This window comes from Chrysochloris asiatica, unplaced genomic scaffold, assembly GCF_000296735.1.
Source record: "Chrysochloris asiatica unplaced genomic scaffold, ChrAsi1.0 scaffold00018, whole genome shotgun sequence".
Lineage (NCBI taxonomy): Eukaryota > Metazoa > Chordata > Mammalia > Afrosoricida > Chrysochloridae > Chrysochloris > Chrysochloris asiatica.
Window position 1 is genome coordinate 18,834,948 of NW_006408536.1, and position 18,931 is coordinate 18,853,878.

An 18,931-nucleotide genomic window follows, 5' to 3' on the forward strand; every position below is an offset into this window, starting at 1 on the left:
CTTCATAAGACACTATGGACACATCATAATTTCTTAACCATGAACTGACTTTTTAAAGTTCGTTATCAGTGTTATGCCAAAAGCAGAGCAAGGAACTCACTCACCCACAGGCAAATACTACTTGTGGCTGGGTTTTCTCTATACATGACAACATTGTGATTTGCAATGTCGAATGCCAAGTGAGTTATGATAGAAAAAGCTGGGCCCCAGTATCCATTCTCTTTCACTGGGGATATGGCTGCTCAACCAGGAAGGGAGGGCTCTCCAGGCCTCTGCTGATTTCTGGTGGCAGTGAAAAAGGGCTTGATGTTGTTGTGAAGTGCCATCAAGTCAATTCCGACCCATAGTGACCCTGTATAGGGCTTCCAAGGAGCAGCTGGTGAACTTAAAGCACCAACCTTGCAGTTCAAATGGCTTTTAAAAAATGGTTCTGTCTCCTCCACACACACTTGGCCCCTCTGCCACTTGGATGCTGAGTGCCCGGGACAGAGCTGTGCAGTAGACAGAAGCTTCTAACTGTCTCCATGGAAACCCAAGGTTGCCAACCTTTGGGCATAGCTGTGGAAGGAGGGGCATTTCCCCACACCACACAGTGGAGCACAAGAAATCCTTTCTATCAAAAACTTCCTTCATGAAAACAACTGCTTCCATGAAAAAAAGGAGGTATGGATCAAGAAAGTATTGGCTTCCCAGTGTGCTTAATGCAGAAACTTCAACAACAAAGGCCATAAAACCTGCCCATCACTGGGCAAGCCTCAGGTTTGATGGTCTCCAGATTTTGTACACATGCCTCACCACAAATTTTAGTCTTTCCTGTACATTTTCATTGCCACTCAAACACAACAGCTATTTGGGATGATGGAGAGACATGAGTCCAATACATGATGCTGTTGTTGTCGTTATGTGCCATGGAGTCGGTTCCGACTCATAGCGACCCTGTACAGGGTTTCTGAGGCTGTAAATCTTTACAGGAGCAGAAAGCCTCATCCTTCTCCCACGGAAGAGCTGGCAGCCAGTGCATGATTGTTGTTGTTGTTGTTAAGTGCCGTCGAGTCGGTTCCGACCCATAGCGACCTTGTACAGGGTTTTTTTCTGAGGGTGTAAATCTTTACGGGAGTAGAAAGCCTCATCTTTCTCCCACGGAGCGGCTGGTAGTTTCAAACCGCTGACCTTAAGGCTCGCAGCCCGATTCGTAACCACTAGGCTACCAGAGCTTGCATGATAAGCTATTACAAATGGTGAACTGCCGAATACCCACAGTGACCGTATCATAGCAGCTTCTCCCTGTGAAAATCCACACCCTTGATTTGATGCCAACACCTTGTTATTGTTGTTAGGTGCCATCAAGCTGGTACTGACCCATAGCAACCTTATACACAGCTGAATGAAACACTGCCCAATCCTGGGCCAACCTCACTACTGTTGCCACACTTGAGTCCATCGATACTGCCACCTGGCCAATCCATCTCATTGGGGGTCTTCTTCTTTTTCTCTGACCCTCCTCCTTACCAAACATGATATCCTTCTCCACTGACTGGTCCCTCCTGACAATATGTCCGAAGTATAAGACATGAAGTTTGGCCATCTTGGCCTCTAAGGAGCACTCTGGCTGCACTTCTTCCAAAATGGATCTGTTGGTTCTATGGGCAGCCCATGGCACTTTCAATATTCTCCTCCAACACCATAACTCAAAAGCATCAATTCTTCTACAGTCTTCCTCTTTCTCCTACAGAGCAGCTGGTGGGATTGAATTGCCAACCTTGTGGTTAGCAGTCCAATGCTTATCCTATAATGCCACCAGGGCTGGGATAATCTGTTGTTAAGTGTCATCAACTCGGTTCCAACCCATAGCTACCCTGTATAGGGTTTCCGAGGAGTGATTGGTGAGCTTGAACCATAGTCTAGGTTCCTATAAATCGTATTCTTACTCTCTTCAAAGTTCATTTAAGCCAAATTGTTCCATCACTTCCAAAGTTGGCCGTGTTCATTTTTATAGATTTACATTCTACAAAAGGCTTTGTCATGGTCTCCCATGATCATGTCACCCATCTCCATAAATTTAGAGGCACTAGTGCCAACCACTTCTAAGTCATTCCTTTAAATCGTACCTAAATCGTGACCTTCAAGCCTGCAGTGAACTGAGTCTAAAGTCTTCTATACAGTTTCCTCCGTCTTCCTTTGTATAAGTACCTTCACGCCTATGTAATAACCACCCCATCTTTGTCCTCTTTCATTCGTGCCACTTAAGCTACATCTCTGTTTTGGCAACTTAGTCTCATTCACTGTTTTGTACATCCTGTGAATTTCTTTTTAACATTAGCTTCTTGAATTTTACCTTTCACTTTCAACTCATTCTTGTTTCATCTCACAATTTATTCCTCTTTTCAGACTTTTCCTTTGTATTCTATTGTTATGAAGGGGGGCAGGGCTAAGACAGCCTGTGGAAAAGTGGGCCGAAGGAAGGGGAGCCAGGGTTGGAGGGACAATTACCCAGTGCAGCAGCCAATAAGCATCATCATAGCCACCTCCTGCTCAAGTGGGGAGATCAGAGGCCCACAGCCTCTGAGGTCAACATGAAGGCTATGAATTGTTGTTGGTGGTGTTGTTATTAAGTGCCACTGAGCCAGTTCTGACTCATAGTGACCCTGTATAGGGTCTCCAAGGAGTGGCTGGTGGATTTAAACCGCCAACCTTGCGGTTAGCAGTCCAGTACTTATCCTATAGCACCACACTAGGACTCCACTGTATGTTGCTGTTGTTAAGTGCTGTCAAGTCGATTCCGACCCATAGCGACCCTGTACAGGGTTTCCGAGGCCGTAAATCTTTATGGGCACAGAAAGCCTCATCTTTCTCCCGCAGAACAGCTGGCATTTTCGAACTGCTGACCTTAAGGCTCGCAGCCTGATCTGTAACCACTACGTTACCAGAACTCCACTGCATAGGTTGTCTTAAAAACCCCAAGACATCAGTCTTCAAACCCAGTTGGCATCTTCTAGCTGGTTACCCAACCTGAGCAATGTGTCCGCTGCCCTGCCTCACTCTTTTACAAGGGGACGGTACTGAGATAGCTGCCCAGACTGGTTCAATCTTCTTGGATCCATTTTAAAACTGCCTAGGTCATAATCTACCCACCATGTGGAGCTTTTGTAGCATCATCATCCGTGGCTGCCTCCCCACCCCAAATACCAGTGACTGTGAATTTATGCCAGAATGGAGGGAAATTCAAGGCAAATTTTTGCCTGATGAACTCATGGCAGATAATCAAATTTCAAAGGGAGTTCCAGATTCTAGTGTATTAAAAAACAATCTCTAACTTTAATACAAGGAGAGGACTTTATCAGAACAAATAAAACACACTGTGCTCTGCTCAGACACCAAGGTCATGCCTATGTGTCAGCCAAGGAGAGTCTTTTCTCACTGTAGGAGACAAAGACTCTTCAAATCACTGACATCTGTTGCTGGCTTGATTTAAAATACACATCAACACAGAAAGCACTCCAGGACACGCTTGCACATCTAGCTTGCCTGCATTCATCAGTGGAAAAGCCCTAGTTGCTCCGCAAATAACATTTGGGATGATCCCGTTCACTAAGGCACAGCTAGGCTTCTCATCTTCTATTCCTCCGATACTTGCGGAGTCAGGGGAGGGAAGCCTCAGCCAGGTTCTTATGGCCTTCCCCATTTCCAGAAGCCTCAAACTCCCACTTTAAGGGCCCACTGTCTTAGAGCCGTCCCCCAATCATTTATCGGTCAGATTTAGAAGCAATGCCCTTAGCATTAAACCCAACAGGACATGTGATATTCTAAAGGAACGCAGGAGACAGGTCTAGAAAGCCATTTATAACCAAGGTCAATCAAAACCGAGTGACACAAGTGTCTGAGGAAATGATAGACAGCAACTTTGTTTGCGAGATACCATGATGCCGTGAACAAGACTCCAACTACTTGCTCAGGGGGCTGTCTGGGGTGTCAATGCTTTTCCCCTCTTGCTACAGAATTTCCTAATTCTTGATCCATGACTAGTGTGGGCAATGCGCCAGATACGTGTGCTAAGTATCAATCTGGAACTGCCTTCTACCCACCTCCCACCCTAGAGAGACTACCATAGCAACAGAAAGCCCTTAATGGCATTAGGAATGGCCAGGTTGGCTCATCCTCTGCACTCCCAAAAGCTTCCAGGATTGATACGTATCCACTGACTCCAACAGGAAGGGCAAGGGCTGAGGTAGGGTGTTGAATTCACCTGGCACACTGGGCTGGAAGACTTTATTCAGATCCAAGGAGGAGGCTCTGGAATGGGTTTTCTGTGGCCGCGGTGGCGGGGTAGGAGGGTCCTCGCCCCTTTTCATGGCCTCTTCTATGGAGGTGCTAGAGTAAGATCTGCAGTAAAATAAGGGATGGTCAGAGGGTAATGGCAAAGTGTTACTCTGGGCAGCTGGAGGTTGACACAGAAAATGCTCTCGAAGGCAGCGTGACTGCACAGGGTTCACCGGCTCCCCAAGCAGATGCCACAATGTACAAGAACTGTCTAAATCCCAAACACGAATTGGGATCTTTATACTTCTTGCTCTTCTTATACCTCAGACCTAAATGTACCCAAAAGGAAAAGCTTCATGTAAATTCAAATCAATGCCTGTTGGAATGATGAACAAGAAGCGCACGTAAACCTTTCCTATTCTAAGAGAAGCACTTCAGGTGCAGACTTTTTCCTCTGCTTACATGCAACTGTGACAACAAGCACTGTGGAACTGGGATAGACAGCTGAAGGTAAGAATCAAATGTGCACAAGGAATATGCCACAAATGAAATTCCGGAAAGGAAAACAAACATCAGCGGTGTTCCATGGGATAGGGGAGGTTTTCGTGTCCTGAGAAACATGGGTTATTCTGGAAAAATTCTAAACAAAAAAATCTCCTCTAAACTTCGCCCTCAACCAGTAGTAAAGTAGTAACTAACTAGGCCACTTTGGAGACTGGACCTCCAATAATGACAATTAAAGAAAAAGGAACTAAAGTGCCAAAGGTCACATAGCTAATCAGTTGCATATGTACAATTCAAACTCCAAGCAGTCTGCCTCTAAGTTCCATTTACAAACGTTCTGTTGTTACTGCCTTGTGAGCCAACGATGAACTAACTCCATTGGCAACTGTGGGTAGAATGCGTAACAGAGACCTGCTTATTTTTGAAATTCATTCAATCTCAGTACGTTGGTCTCTTGCTTATTAGGAATAGGCTTAAAGATAGGTTTCCAATACTGGGATCAAGAAAAAGACTTAAGAGCTGAATGGATACATCTGTGCTATTCAGCTTCCCCACTAATTTTATGTCAAGGGAAAACATGTCTTTTGCTTTAGAGATGTGTCCTAAAGACACATTTATCTTGGAAAATTCTCCTTCATATTGAGCTATTGTTAGACTAGACTCTATTATTATTACTAAGCTCCTTCCATTCTTGGCCATTTTTGACAAAACAAGCTTCTATTTTCCTGAATGAGTTCCTCAAGGTTTCTTTGCAGGAGTTGAGGGCTTTGTCTTGCAAATCTTTAGTAAAGCAACCACACAGCCCTGTGACATACTCTGGGCTGGCCTCTGTAACAACTGGCAAGGCAGATAAAGCAGAAAGGTATGCAGGAAGGAGCAGGGACGAATGTTTTAACACTGTCAAACAGAATAAAATGACTGCTATAAAAGCAAAGTTTTCCAATGGGAACTTTGTCATTTAAAAAGAAACTAGAAATTATATATATAAAAAAAAACTTTCTATGCCCAATATAGATTGAGTGACATCTTTCAAATAAATAAATAATCATGCGCACACACATATATACACACACAAAAAAAACATACACACCACATAAAAGCTAGAACCTCTGTTAGGAACCTGTCACAACAGAAGGAAAACTCAAATATTTTCCACTAACAGAAAATGATAGGAAAGTGGTAAGACTATACTGTCAAAGGCTGAAAACTTTTGAGCCCTGAATAAAACAAGATCGTTCCATCAAGTTCCATCTGTCACAGGTTTGGATAGGTTAGTATATATCCCATACCACACACCTCACACCTATTTTATCTTCATATACAATCTTATTCAGATTTAGATTTCCATATGGAAACTTACTGCACAGCAAATAAGTGAGATCGTGTAACTACGAGCAATTTAAATTCAAGGCTAAGTCAAAAAGTATTGCTACTAGGGTTCCAGTTCACACGTGCATGATGATGACGTTGTTCCAGACAAAAAGTGCTTAAGCATGTCTCTGTGATCAGTAGATGGCTATAGATATGTGTAGATGTGCTTGTTCCCTCCACAATATACTTGTCTTGGTCTCATTTGAGTGTCTTTAAAAATAAATAAAAGGTCCAATCAAAACAATGTCTTCCAAGGAGATCTGGTGGACCAGTTAAATTCAAGGCAGAGATCAGCTCAGAAGATATAGTGACTGATCTTGGGAACTCCAAAGGGGTAATCTTGATAGAATTTCTCCAAGGATACAGGAAAACCACAGGGTCTTACAATGTAAAAGTTATATGAAAATTGAAAATTGTATTGATGAGAAAAAGACCAAGAAAGTTACACTGAGGACATTTTCCCATCACAACAATGTACCTGCTCAATCTCCAACGGTCCAATGAGAATTTCCTTGAGAAACCTTACCCCATCTATCCTACAGTCCTAATCTTGCCCTTTCAGACTTTTTTGTCCCCCAAACTCAAAGAACATTGAAAAGGAACATGATTTGAGTCCCCTGAGAATGACAAAACTGCCATTTTGATGTGCAAAAAGAAGGATGCAGAATTCTTCAGGGAAGGGTTAGAGATGGAAATACCACCTTCTGAAGGTAGAAGACCTAGATGGAGGAGATGTTTAAACAGAATAGCTTCCCACTTTGATATTTTTGCTTAATAAAGGTTTCTAGGTTCTGGTGTGGCACTGTGGGACCAAGCACTGGACCTCAGGGTCTGTTTGGACTGCAAGGTCGGCAGTTCAAATTTCCCAGCTGCTCCTCAGAAACCCTATTCAGGGTCCCTGTGAGTTGGAATTGACTCGAAGGCACTTAACATCAACAACAATGGTTTTATAGTAATACTTTGTGACTTACCTCATAAATGTGCAGAGAACCAACAAAATGATGAATATAGTAATGCTAAAATGGTGATTTTTCCCCCTCTTTCCCAACAAAATTTTATTATCTTAAAGAAGGAATTTAAAATAATTTGATTCCCTTTGGCTGACACCCAATTGGGAGTAGTAATAATAATAATAATTTTTAAAACCTCCAAATCAAATCAGGAGACAAGTCTCTCAAAAAACAACTCATTAAAAACTATACATATATAGTTGGTACTTATGTTTTATATGTTTATTTATATAAATGTAGTTATGCATTTTCATACTTTTTTAATACATTACACTGAAAAGGCAAGCATGGGTTGAGTTTTGAGTTGGGGTTTGGGACATGGCACAAAGGACATTAAAGCAGAAAGTAAACAGACACTACCTGGATCTTGGTCTTGCTTTGAGACTGTTGGAATCCTTAGGAGTTGCTGAAACAAAGATTATTTGTTGTTTGCTTGGATTTCATTTCTGCAGTGAAACTGGTTTACATGCAGCACCAGGGCTAGTATAGAACATATCAGCAGGCGAACATGAGGCACAGGCGTCTGTGTGGAGAACTTGGATGCCGTCCACATGCTCACAAAAGGCACCATTAAAAGGAAAGCAAAACCAACATTTTTTCTTTCATTAGAAACCATTCTTAAATCTAAGTTGATTAATAAGGAAATTCCACTCTGAAGAGACCACCTTTCCACTTTTTTTTTTCTTTTAATATATATAATACTTGAGAGCATCTTGACTAAGACGGGTTAGCTTAGTAATCAATTTGAAACTAGTCTCTCCTGAAAGCTAGGAAATCTCTTGGGCTCCGTAGGTCTTAAAATATACTATCAGAACAGCACAGCCATAAGAAATCAAAGTCCACAAATCAGCTGAAGTGAGCTATGTTGCTTTTCCAATAAGAAAACAGTCTTAAACCCGTATCTCTAAAACCAAATCGTACCGCAAATATGACGGAATGAAATCTCAAAATGTTTGCCAAGTGTACAGCTTCTTATCAAATTTCAATCATAAACTAAGTTGCTCACAATAAACACCTGTGGAGCCTACTTAGTGCCCCACCACCACCACCACATCACAAATTGTCAAGAGTAGTTAGAAACATTTTTTGAAAAACAGGAATCTTCTTATGTTTCCAGACCTCTATGGGAGGCAACTTTATAAAGCACTAGCTATGCTAGGATTTGCACACACTGAAATTTTTTCATCATAAAATGTCATAAAAATTCATTCTGAAGGGTGAAGCGACTTGAAGGCAGTAGGTAAAACTAGGAACAAGGAGAATGTAGTTTATTTATTGGTATGTATCACTTAGAATCCACTTGGGCAGAAATCCAACCATATATGTCTGTGAACTCTTATGTTTTCCTTTTTTAAGGAAAGTCAGGTTCTTTTTGCTTATTATTTCCCACTAATGAATGGTTTTAAAGACCCTAAACCCAGACTCTTGCACAAGTGAACAATGGGTAGGATGGGACACAGACAAGTGAGACAGAGGACAAGGCTCTGGGCCCAGCAGTCAAGAAGCAACAGTAGTGGGGGCTGCAGGCCCAGGCTGCTTCTGCTGCTCAGCCAATCAGAACCGCAAGCAGGGCTGAGCATGCGCCACTACCTCCCCAATCACTTCCACTGGCCACGCTCCAGCCTCCAACCCTTTCAGCCACCGCCACTGGAGTCTATTTCTTCAGCCTTGACCAGCAGCTAAGCAGCAGCAGCAACAGCAATAACAAGGACAACCAGAAGTGGGTTCCCATAAGGTTTTAAGATGGAGTTCACATAACATCCAAATCACATAATGTCCTATTTCACAGAAGGGATCATGGACACTCCACCACTTGTCTGCCAGCTTTTATACTGTGATGGCTTGCATGTTGCCGTGATTCTGGAAGCTATGCCACCAGTATTTGAATACTAAGAGGGTCATCCATGGTGGACAGGTTTCAGCTAAGCTTCCATAGCAAGACAGATTAGGAGGAAAGAGAGACAGACTACTTCCAAATACTCAGCCACTGAAAACCTTATGAATAGCAGTAGAACATTCAGATAGCACAAGAATACTGACTATTGAAACATGATGAAGAGTACCAGAACATCATTGGATACAGTGCCAGAAGATGAGCCCCTCAGGGTGGAAGGCACACAAAATATACTGAGGAAGAGCTGCCTCCTCAAAGTAGAGTTGACCGTGATGATTGATAAGAGTGGAGTGAAACTTTCAGGACCTTCATTTGCTGATGGGGCATAACTCAAAATGAGGAGAATCAGCTGTAGACATCCAGTAGTAACCAGATCATGGAATGTATGAAGTATGAATCTAGGAAAATTGCAAGTTGTAAAAAATGAAATGTAACTCATAAAGGTCAATATCCTAGGCATTACTGAGCTGTCTAGTATTGGTCATATTGAATCTGACAATCACCTGGTTTATTATGCCAGGAATAACAAATTGAAGAGGACTGGCATCGAATGCATCATCAAAAAGAACATTTTAAGATCTTGAAGTACAATGCTGTCTGTGATAGGATAATATCCATACACCTACAAGGAAGACCAGTTAATACAACTATTATTAATTTACACACCAATCACTAAAGCCAGTGATAATGAAATTGAAGAATTCTACCAACTTCTGGTAGCATAGAGGTTACGAATCAGGCTACTAACCTCAAGGTCAGCAGTTCGAAACTACCAGCTGTTCCGCGGGAGAAAGATGAGGCTTTCTGCTCCTGTAAAGATTTGCAGCCTCAGAAACCCTATGTAGGGTCACTATGAGTTGGAACCGACTCCACGGTACTTAACAACAACAACAACAACCAACTTCTTCAGTCTGAAATTGATCAAACATGCAATCAACATGTATTGATAATTACTGGTGACTGGAATGCAAAGGCTGAAAACCAAAAGGAAGGATCAGTCCTTGGAAAATATGGCCTTGGTGACACAAACAATGCTAGCGATCACATGACAGAATTTAGCAAGACCAATGACGTCTTCATTGCATATATCTTTTTTTACCATAAAAGATGACTATACACATGGAATTCACCAGATGGAATACACAGAAATCAAACTGACTACATCTGTGGAAAGAGACGGTGAAAAAGCTCCATTATCATCAGCCATATCATCAGCCAAAACAAGGCCAGAGGCAGACTGGAACAAATCATCAGTTGCTAATAAACAAGTTCACAAGAGCCAAAATATGACCTTGACCATATCCCACCTGAATTTAGAGATTGTCTCAAGAACAGATTTGATACATCAGACATTAAAAACCCAAGACCAGAGGAGCTGTGGGATGACATCAAGAACATCATATAAGAAGAAAACAAAAGATCATTACAAAGACAATAAAGAAGGAAAAGACCAAAATGGATGTCAGAAAATACTCTGAAACTTCTCTCCAGTGTAGAGCTGCTAAACCAAACGGAGGACATGAGGAGATAAAAGAGCTGAACAGAAAATTTCAAAGAGCAGCTTGAGAAGACAAAGTCAAATACTATAATGAAATGTGCAAAGACCTGGAGTTAGAAAACCAAAAGGGAAGAACATGCTCAGCATTTCTCAAGCTGAAAGAACTGAATAAAAAATTCAAACATCAACTTGAAATACTGGAGGATTCTATGGGGAAAATATTGAATGATGTAGAAAGCATCAAAAGAAGCAATGGCTGATGTTCAAACATCTGAAGAAATAACATATGATCAAGAACCAATGATACTGAATGAACAAGTCCAATGTGCACTGAAGGCATTGGCAAAGATTAAGAGTCCAGGATTTGATGGAATACAAACTGGAATCTTTCAACAAACGGATGTGGCACTGGAGGCACTCACTCATCTATGCCAAGAACTTTGGAATGCAGCTACCTGGCCAACTGATTGGAAGAAATCTGTATTTGTGCCCATTCCAAAGAGAGGTGACATAATAGAATGCGGAAGTCATCAAACAACAAATATCATTAATATTGCACGCAAGTAAAATTTTGCTAAAGATAATTTTAAAATGGCTTCAGCAGTACAATGGCAGGGAACTTCCAGAGATTCAGGCCAGATTCAGATGAGGTCATGGAACAAGGGATATCATTACTGACGTCAGATGGATCTTGGCTGAAAACAGAGAATAGATGCTTACCTGTGCTGTACTAACTATGCCAAGGCTTTCAATTGTGTGGATCGTGACAAGCTCTGGACAATACTGCAGAGAATGAGTACTCCAGAACACTTAATTATGCTCATGAGAAATCTGTACATAGACCAAAAGGCACTTGTTTGAACAGAACAAGGGGACACTGAATGGTTTTAAATTAGGAAAGGTAAGCAGCAGGGTTGTATCCTTTCACCATTCTTATTCAACCTGTATGCTGAGCAAATGATCTGAGAAGCTAAATTCTATGAAGAGAAACATGGCATCAGGGTTGGAGGAAGACTCATTAACTACGTATGATATGCAGATGATACAACCTTGCTTGCTGAAAGTAAAGAGGACTTAAATACTTACTGATCAAGATCAAAGACCACAGCCTACAATATTGGTGTACCTCAATAACAAGAAAACAAAAATCCTCACCACTGGACCAATAAATAACATCATGATGAATGGAAAAAGATTGAAGTTCTCAAAAACTTCATTTTGCTTGGAAGAAGCAGTCAAGAAATCAAACAGTATATTGTTGTTGTCGTTGTTAAGTGCTGTCAAGTCGGTTCCAACTCATAGCAATCCTGTATAGGGTTTCTGAGGCTGAACTGCCAACCTTGCAGTTCAAACCGACTTTGCATTCCAGCACATTAACCTGCATCACCACACCAGGACTCCAAACAATATATTGCATTAGGCAAACCTGCTGCACAAGACCTCTTTAAAATGTTCAGGAACAAAGATGTCAGTTTGAGGACTAAGGTGTGACTGACTCAAGCCATGGTAATTTTAATAGCCTCATATGCATATGAAAGTTGGACAGTGAATAAGGAAGACAGTAGAAGAATTGATGCTTTTAAGTCATGGTGTTGGAGGAGAATATTAAAAGTACCATGGACTTCCAAAAGAATAAACAAACTCGATGTTGGAAGAAATATAGCAAGGCTGGTCTTTCGGAGTCAGGATGGCCAGACTTTGTCTCTCATATTTCATACATATTATTACAAGGGACCAGTCCCTGGAGAAGGACATCATGCTTGGTGAAATGAAGGGTCAGTGGAAAAAGAGGAAGACCCCTGATGAGATGGATTGACACAGTGGCAGCAGCAATGGGCTCAAGTGTGGCAATGTTTGTGAGATTGGCTCACAGGCATTGTTTCACTGTGTTGTGCATAATGTCATTATCAGTTGGTACCGACTCAAAGTCACCTAACAACGACATTATGGACTCTTAGTGACATATACCTCTGTGGGCACAAATCCTTCAAAAAAGACAATCTGGCCCTGTATTATCCCAAAGATAAACACCCTTCTGTTAATGAAGCAGCCTGAATTGATGATGATTATTAAAACCCCTGGGGGGTTAGATAAGCAGGGCCAAAAAGGAGATGAAACCTTCAGAAATGCTAACGAAGAACAGTGTACACCACCCATACATATTCCCTTCAACAGGGTCAGCTGAACAAGAGAGGTCTTTTCCCAACCTAAACACTCTGGCTTATTGTACTAAAAACACACACATCTCTCGATTTCAACCCTTTGCAACACAGCCACAGCCTCAAAAGCGAGCACAGAAAGCCCAGTGTGTCTGAGGCCCCTCCTGCCCCATGTCATGTACATGCACTTGGATGTAAATGAAACGTTACCTCCCCTCTTACAAATCCCAGGCAGCAAAGAATAGGGCCTGGAGGGCAGCTGCTCCTGCCAGCCATGGGGTCTGCCTTGGGCCAGGTGACCAGAGCCGGATGGACTCATCATAGGGCTGGGGGAGCCTCCTAAGCAGGCTGCCCGCTGCTTACTCTGTGCCCCTCTTCTCCCTCAAGCCCCCTCCTCTCAAGGAGTTTGTGGATACATAAAGTCCTGTCTGAGTTAAAATACTGTCCCCAAAGCAAACTAGGGGGACCGTTTTCATTCCCCTGTTAACTGCCATTATCTTTTTCTTCTTGCTGGGGTAGGGATGGGTGTGGAAGGAGGGGTGAGCCCTGTCCATAAGAGATAAACAGCCTGATGATGACAAACAGTGGAGTGGGCAGCGGGAGTCCTGAGGCCTAGGTTCTCCTCCTGACTATGGCATGAACTCACAGTGACCTCCCGGAACCTCAGTTTCTTCACGCACAGAATGAGCCTAATAAAAATGTAGTACCCATACCTCACAGGGAGAGATAAGAAGGTAAACGTGCAAAGAATATGAAGAGTATTTTAGAATTCTAAAATATCGCTGTTATGTTGTTGTTGTCAGCAGGTGCCATCGAGTCGGAACCGACTCATAGCGACCCCATACACAGCAGAACAAAACAATGTCCGATCCTGGGCCAACCACACTTGACGCCATCAATGATGCCACCTGGCCAATCCATCTCTTTGGGGTCTTCCTCTTTTTTTTCTCCCACCCTCCACCTTACCAAGCATGATATACTTCTCCAGTGACTGTTCCCTCCTGACAATATGTACAAAGTATGAGAGACGAAGTTTAGCCATCTTGGCCTCTAAGGAGCACTCTGGCTGCACTTCTTGTTATAGAATGCATCAATAAGGTGTGGCACTATGGGTTAATGCAGTGGACTGCAAGGTTGGTTTGAACCTCAATGTCGGCGGTTCAAGCTCACCATCTGCTCCTCGGAAACCCTATACAGGGTTGCTATGAGTCGGTACCAACTCAACGGGCACTTAATAACAACAACAGTTTTCAAGCTTAGAAATTTAGTTCCTGGCTGCGAACCTTAAGGTCAGCGGTTCGAAACTACCAGCTGCACCGCGGGAGAAAGATGAGGCTTTCTACTCCCGTACAGATTTACACCCTCGGAAACCCTATACAGGGTCGCTATGGGTCGGAAATGACTCGATGGCACATAACAACAACAACAACAGAATAGCAAAGAAGGTACCAATGGAAGCAGGTGATGGATGGAGAGAACTATTCTATCCTAAGAAGGCCACTAGGTGCTAGCTGGTAAAGGCACTAAAATCCCCAGCAGCAGTCTGGAAAGCACAGTGTAAGCGGTGAAACTCAGTGTGACCCAAAGGCATCAAGAGAAACATCACTCCTATGTAGTGTGCTCTGTTGAATTAGGGTGGAATGTTACGTTGTTAAGAATTCTACTGGTCTTCGCTTATATGACTTTTTTACAGTTTGTGAAAAAAATTCTGTTCTCTTTTAATTCCATTTTTCCACAAACATTTTGAAGTCCGTTGCACATACAGTTTCAGCAGTTCAAAGGGTCCAGCTTATGAAAAATTAGATCACAAGACATAGCCCCATTCCCTGATAACACAGCGCCTCCCCATCACCACTCATTATTAGCATTAATGCCAAGGGGACTGCTTCTCCTTCTGGCTGCAAACAGATCTCTCAGGCAGGTCTTGGTAAATGTCTACCGGTTTCAGACTAGAAGAGGCTGAAGAGCACTGTCTTAAGCTCATGCTTCCATCAGCCTTGAAGCCCCTAAAAGATAGTCCTGTCACTTGGGATGTGTGAATACCTGCAAATGTGGCCAGGGCACACTGTGTTGTGAATTCAGCCAGAAGCAACTAACGAATCATCACTTCTCATGAAGGGGGAAAAGAAGTGGAAGAATGGCAACTTCCCACAACTGTCAAGGCTTACATGGAATGGAAGTCGCTGGAAATCTCCAGGCCTTCAAGAAGGGGCAGCAGTGGCGAGGACAATTAAGAAGGCACAGAGCATGCTTGTAGGCATAATGTGAAAAACAAATTCAGACATGCTTCATGTACTGTGTAGGTTTGGTTTGATGGTACCATGCCTTAGTCAATGAAGGGCTATGACAAATGAAGTCTGAAGTTCCTCCAGAAAACAAATGGTTATTTGCTTCAAAGGCTGTGGAAGAAGCACCAGTTTTAACTCTCCAAATTGAAGTGAACTGAAATTTACAAAAACCAGGATGCATCTAGTTTGACTTCAGAAATCTGAGGTAGAAAGAACCAACTTCAGACTTGAACTATACAAACAGAACATGTCCTTCCACCACCACCACCCCAAAATGATGGCTGAACATGACCCAGTTTCCAAAGTCACCATTTGGTTTGGGAATTCTCACAGCTCCTAACTCTCCAGGGATCACCAGGTCTCACTGTAATCCTCCCAGCTCCAATGAAACCCTAAATTGGGAATGTCATCCTCTTCTCACACCAGAAATGAGGGAGCATGTAAAAACAACTCACAATGGTTTCTTCTAATAACATGCAAGAGAACTATTTAGAGAAAAACCAGCTCACCCTCCGAGACCGCAATCTTCTACTCGCTGGAACTGTAGTTGTTCAAATCAGACCAAGAGCAGAGAAAGTGTATTGAAACAAAGTTTTGCTCCTACCTGGATCCTCAGACACATCCTTTGGTGAGGCATCATCCGTAGTATTTATTGAAGCTACTGATGTTTTGTTTTGGAGAATAAGATGAAAGGGAAGAAAAGAAAAAGAACTATAAATTTTTACTGGAGACAGATTACAGTAAACCAAACCCCAGTTATCATTTACAAAAATGGGCTTTCCAAGTCAATAGAAGTTCCTATAAAAATAGTTTCCATAGGGTTGAGCATTCACTTAACTAAAGACTTCCTGAAGTAAGGAAATTGGTTTTTCTCATACAGAGAACAATGCTGTATTCTCAATTTTCCAGGCAGAGCACCTCTAGCGGCTAGCAAGAGTATTACTAGGAATTATCAGGAGTCCTGGTGTGGTGCTGTAGGATAAGCACTGGACTGCTAACCACAAGTTTGGCAGTTCAAACCCACCAGCCGCTCCTCAGAAACCATATACTGGATTGCAATGAGTCAAAACTGACTCAACAGCACTTAACAATAACAACAGCAACATCAGAAAGTTCCCCCTTTTCATTCCTGATGGGAGTCCCTGCATGGTGTACACGGTTAACATGCTTAACTGAAAGATTGGAGACCACTCAGTAGTGCCTCGAAAGAAAAGCCTGGTGATGTACTTCTGAAAGGTCAGACATTGAAAACCCTACAAAATACTGTTCTACTGTGACACCCATGGGGTTGCATGAGCTGAAGTCGTTTTAGTGGCCACTACTTCTTTCACACTTGACACAAGGAACAATCACATCAGATCTCTGAGGTTGGGGCCCAGACTTCAGTACTTTTCAAGTTGTTGTTGTTAAGTGCTGTCGTGTCAGTTCCGACTCATAGCGACCTTGTATAGAGTTTCCAAGGAGTAAATGGTGAGCTTGAACCGCCGACCTTGCAGTTCAAACTGGCTTTGCAGTCCAGCACACTACCACAGCACCACAGCAGGTACTCAGGGTTACCCCAATGTGCAGGTTCATATCCACCAGGTAAAGAGGGAACAGAGTCTCCACTGCTGCAGACTACAGCCAGGTCTGCCGGCCTCTCCTGAGCAAGTATTTCAAATGGAGAATACACAGTTACTGTTTCATAATGGAAAGCTTAATCTTCCAATAAGGTTTCCAATGCAAAGCTGAAATCAATGGCAGGTATCAACAACAAAAGCTGAAGAAAGCTTCACTGATGTGCAGATTCGTCAGATGTGACTCTTTTTATTCACGGATTGTTGCTGTGATTGTTGTTAGGTACCGCTGAGTCAGTCACATGTATTCCTTCCCTCTTCTTTTGATGTTTTCTGCATCATTTTGCCCATAGAATCCCTTCAATATTACAACTTGAAGCTTGAATGTTATCTTTATTTCTTACAACTTGAAAAATGTTGAGTGTGTTCTTCATGGGTAGTGAATTGGATTGCTAACAGTAAGGTTGGTGGTTCAAATCTACTAAATGCTCCTCGGAAACCTCATACATAGTTGATATGAGTCAAAACGAACTCGACAGCACTTAACAAGCACCACTAAAAGGAAGACTGGCTTGAGATTTCAAAAGTGTTAATTGTTGTCTGAATTCTTTTTCTTACTAACTAAGCAAATGATTCATACTGTCTGAGCTTCGATTTACTCATCTTTAAATTAAAGGTGATGAAACATGCCAGCCTCCATTCAGCTTTTTCAGGACTGAATAAAGTTGGAGGAAGGACCTAGTAGACAACCCATTAAACAGAAATACTGTGGAGGCGGGGAAGGGGGTCCCCTCCTGCTGTTCTAGATAGTAGAAAGCTTCTCCCACACACACCCCAGCCCCTAAGACAGGCAGATTGTTGTTTGGTTCCACATCACACCCCGCCCAGCTGCAGATAGACCCAGGGCCAGAAAGCCAGGCCAGAAGAGAACTTCCTCATGGACTAGGCTATGGACAAAGGTGCACTTCTTGTCACACTCTGGGATTATATCTGTCAACACAAGATGTGAAGTTCTCAACTCTTGCATCAGTGAGCCATTTTCTAATTCATCTATTCATCAGATTCCAATGCAAGGTGTCACAGTGGCCTAAGGGTCAGCAGTGAGTCAAAGGGCAATGAACTGGGGGGCTTTGGCCACTAAAACTCGCATTACCACCTAATGAATTAGGGTTCTGTAGTAACGAGTCGTCAGTCCAAATGTGTGCACATCCTTAAAACGGTCCTCAAAAGGTCAGGAAGTCACACAGCCCAAGACATGAAGACACAGAGGTAGAACATCTTTACAGGGAGAAAACTCTTTCTTTTCATACCTTGTTTATCATCAAGAGTCACATCTTGGGTAGAGACAGAGAAGTCAGCCATGTCTTTAACAGATGTCTTCTAGGAAATGAAAAGTAAATCAATTAATATGGATGGGCACAGAAATTAAGTGGTATGCATGCATAATGAAAATGTTCTAAAAAGCAATTATTTCTTCCCAATATTTATTTCAGTAAACCCCAATGCTTAATACTATTTTATTTTTTTAAGTTCCTACTGAGGTAGAGCTTACTTTTCATTTTAGAATTTACATGCACAGAGCGAAAAACTTACAATTCAGATTGAGGCAGGTTTATAGACCATGTATTATATCAGAATCTAACTTGGGACCCAGCCAGAGAATTGCATCTCATTTGCCCAGTTAGCCAAGAACAAACTTGAATGTTATGTAGTTTTTCTACAGAGCAGAGAGGGGTTCTGACAAGTGTTCCCATGATTCAGGTCTCTGTCAGGAACTGTTACGCAAAGTGTGTCAAACTCTGATCAAATGGACTCCTTGCTATGGAATACTATAATTTTATTGATGAACAGATGGAACATTTCTCTTAACTAATTTTGGGGGGAAATACTCACTTATATTAAGAAGATGAAAAAAATATATTAATCATTTTTAAATTCCATTTAAAAGCTACTTACTTCAGGTCCCCTCACCTCAGTGCAAACCCTCTTCCAAGACTAAGACTCAGTGGGAATACACGCTCTGATTGGTGACCACGCTCATCACTGATAAGGGGAAGTAAGGGAAAAACAGCAATGAAGCAGTGAGCTAAGCCCTACAATGCTCAATAGACTCCTGTGAACCTTGGTGGAGATCTGGTTGGCCAGCAGTGTGTCAAGACCTGGGGACTCTTGGGCCCAGAGTCAGTGACATAGCCACAGAGGACTACAGTAGAAAGTGAAGTGTCCAGCTGATAAGAAGAGAGGGCATGTGTACACAAGAACACCCACACTTGCAGATAATACCCACTCGACCTGGCTTCAATAACTGGATAATCAAGAGCTCAACTAGAAGAAGAAAAAGGAGGAAAAAAGAATAATCTGATACAATTTGATGAACTTGACCTACACCTATGG

At 42.4% G+C, this 18,931-nt stretch overlaps 1 protein-coding gene across 2 annotated transcripts in view; it reads right to left on the minus strand.

Moving 5' to 3' along the window:
• REPS2 (RALBP1 associated Eps domain containing 2) overlaps positions 1 to 18,931 on the minus strand; it is a 284,312-nt gene that overhangs the window by 77,268 nt on the left and 188,113 nt on the right. For both annotated transcript variants that reach the window (XM_006835601.1, XM_006835600.1), the window contains exons 10-13: positions 17,848 to 17,917; positions 15,586 to 15,639; positions 7,503 to 7,548; positions 4,244 to 4,380 (exon numbers count right to left, since the gene is read on the minus strand). In XM_006835601.1, the coding sequence (XP_006835664.1) occupies positions 4,244 to 4,380; positions 7,503 to 7,548; positions 15,586 to 15,639; positions 17,848 to 17,917 (307 nt within the window). The remainder of the gene's footprint in view (positions 1 to 4,243; positions 4,381 to 7,502; positions 7,549 to 15,585; positions 15,640 to 17,847; positions 17,918 to 18,931) is intronic.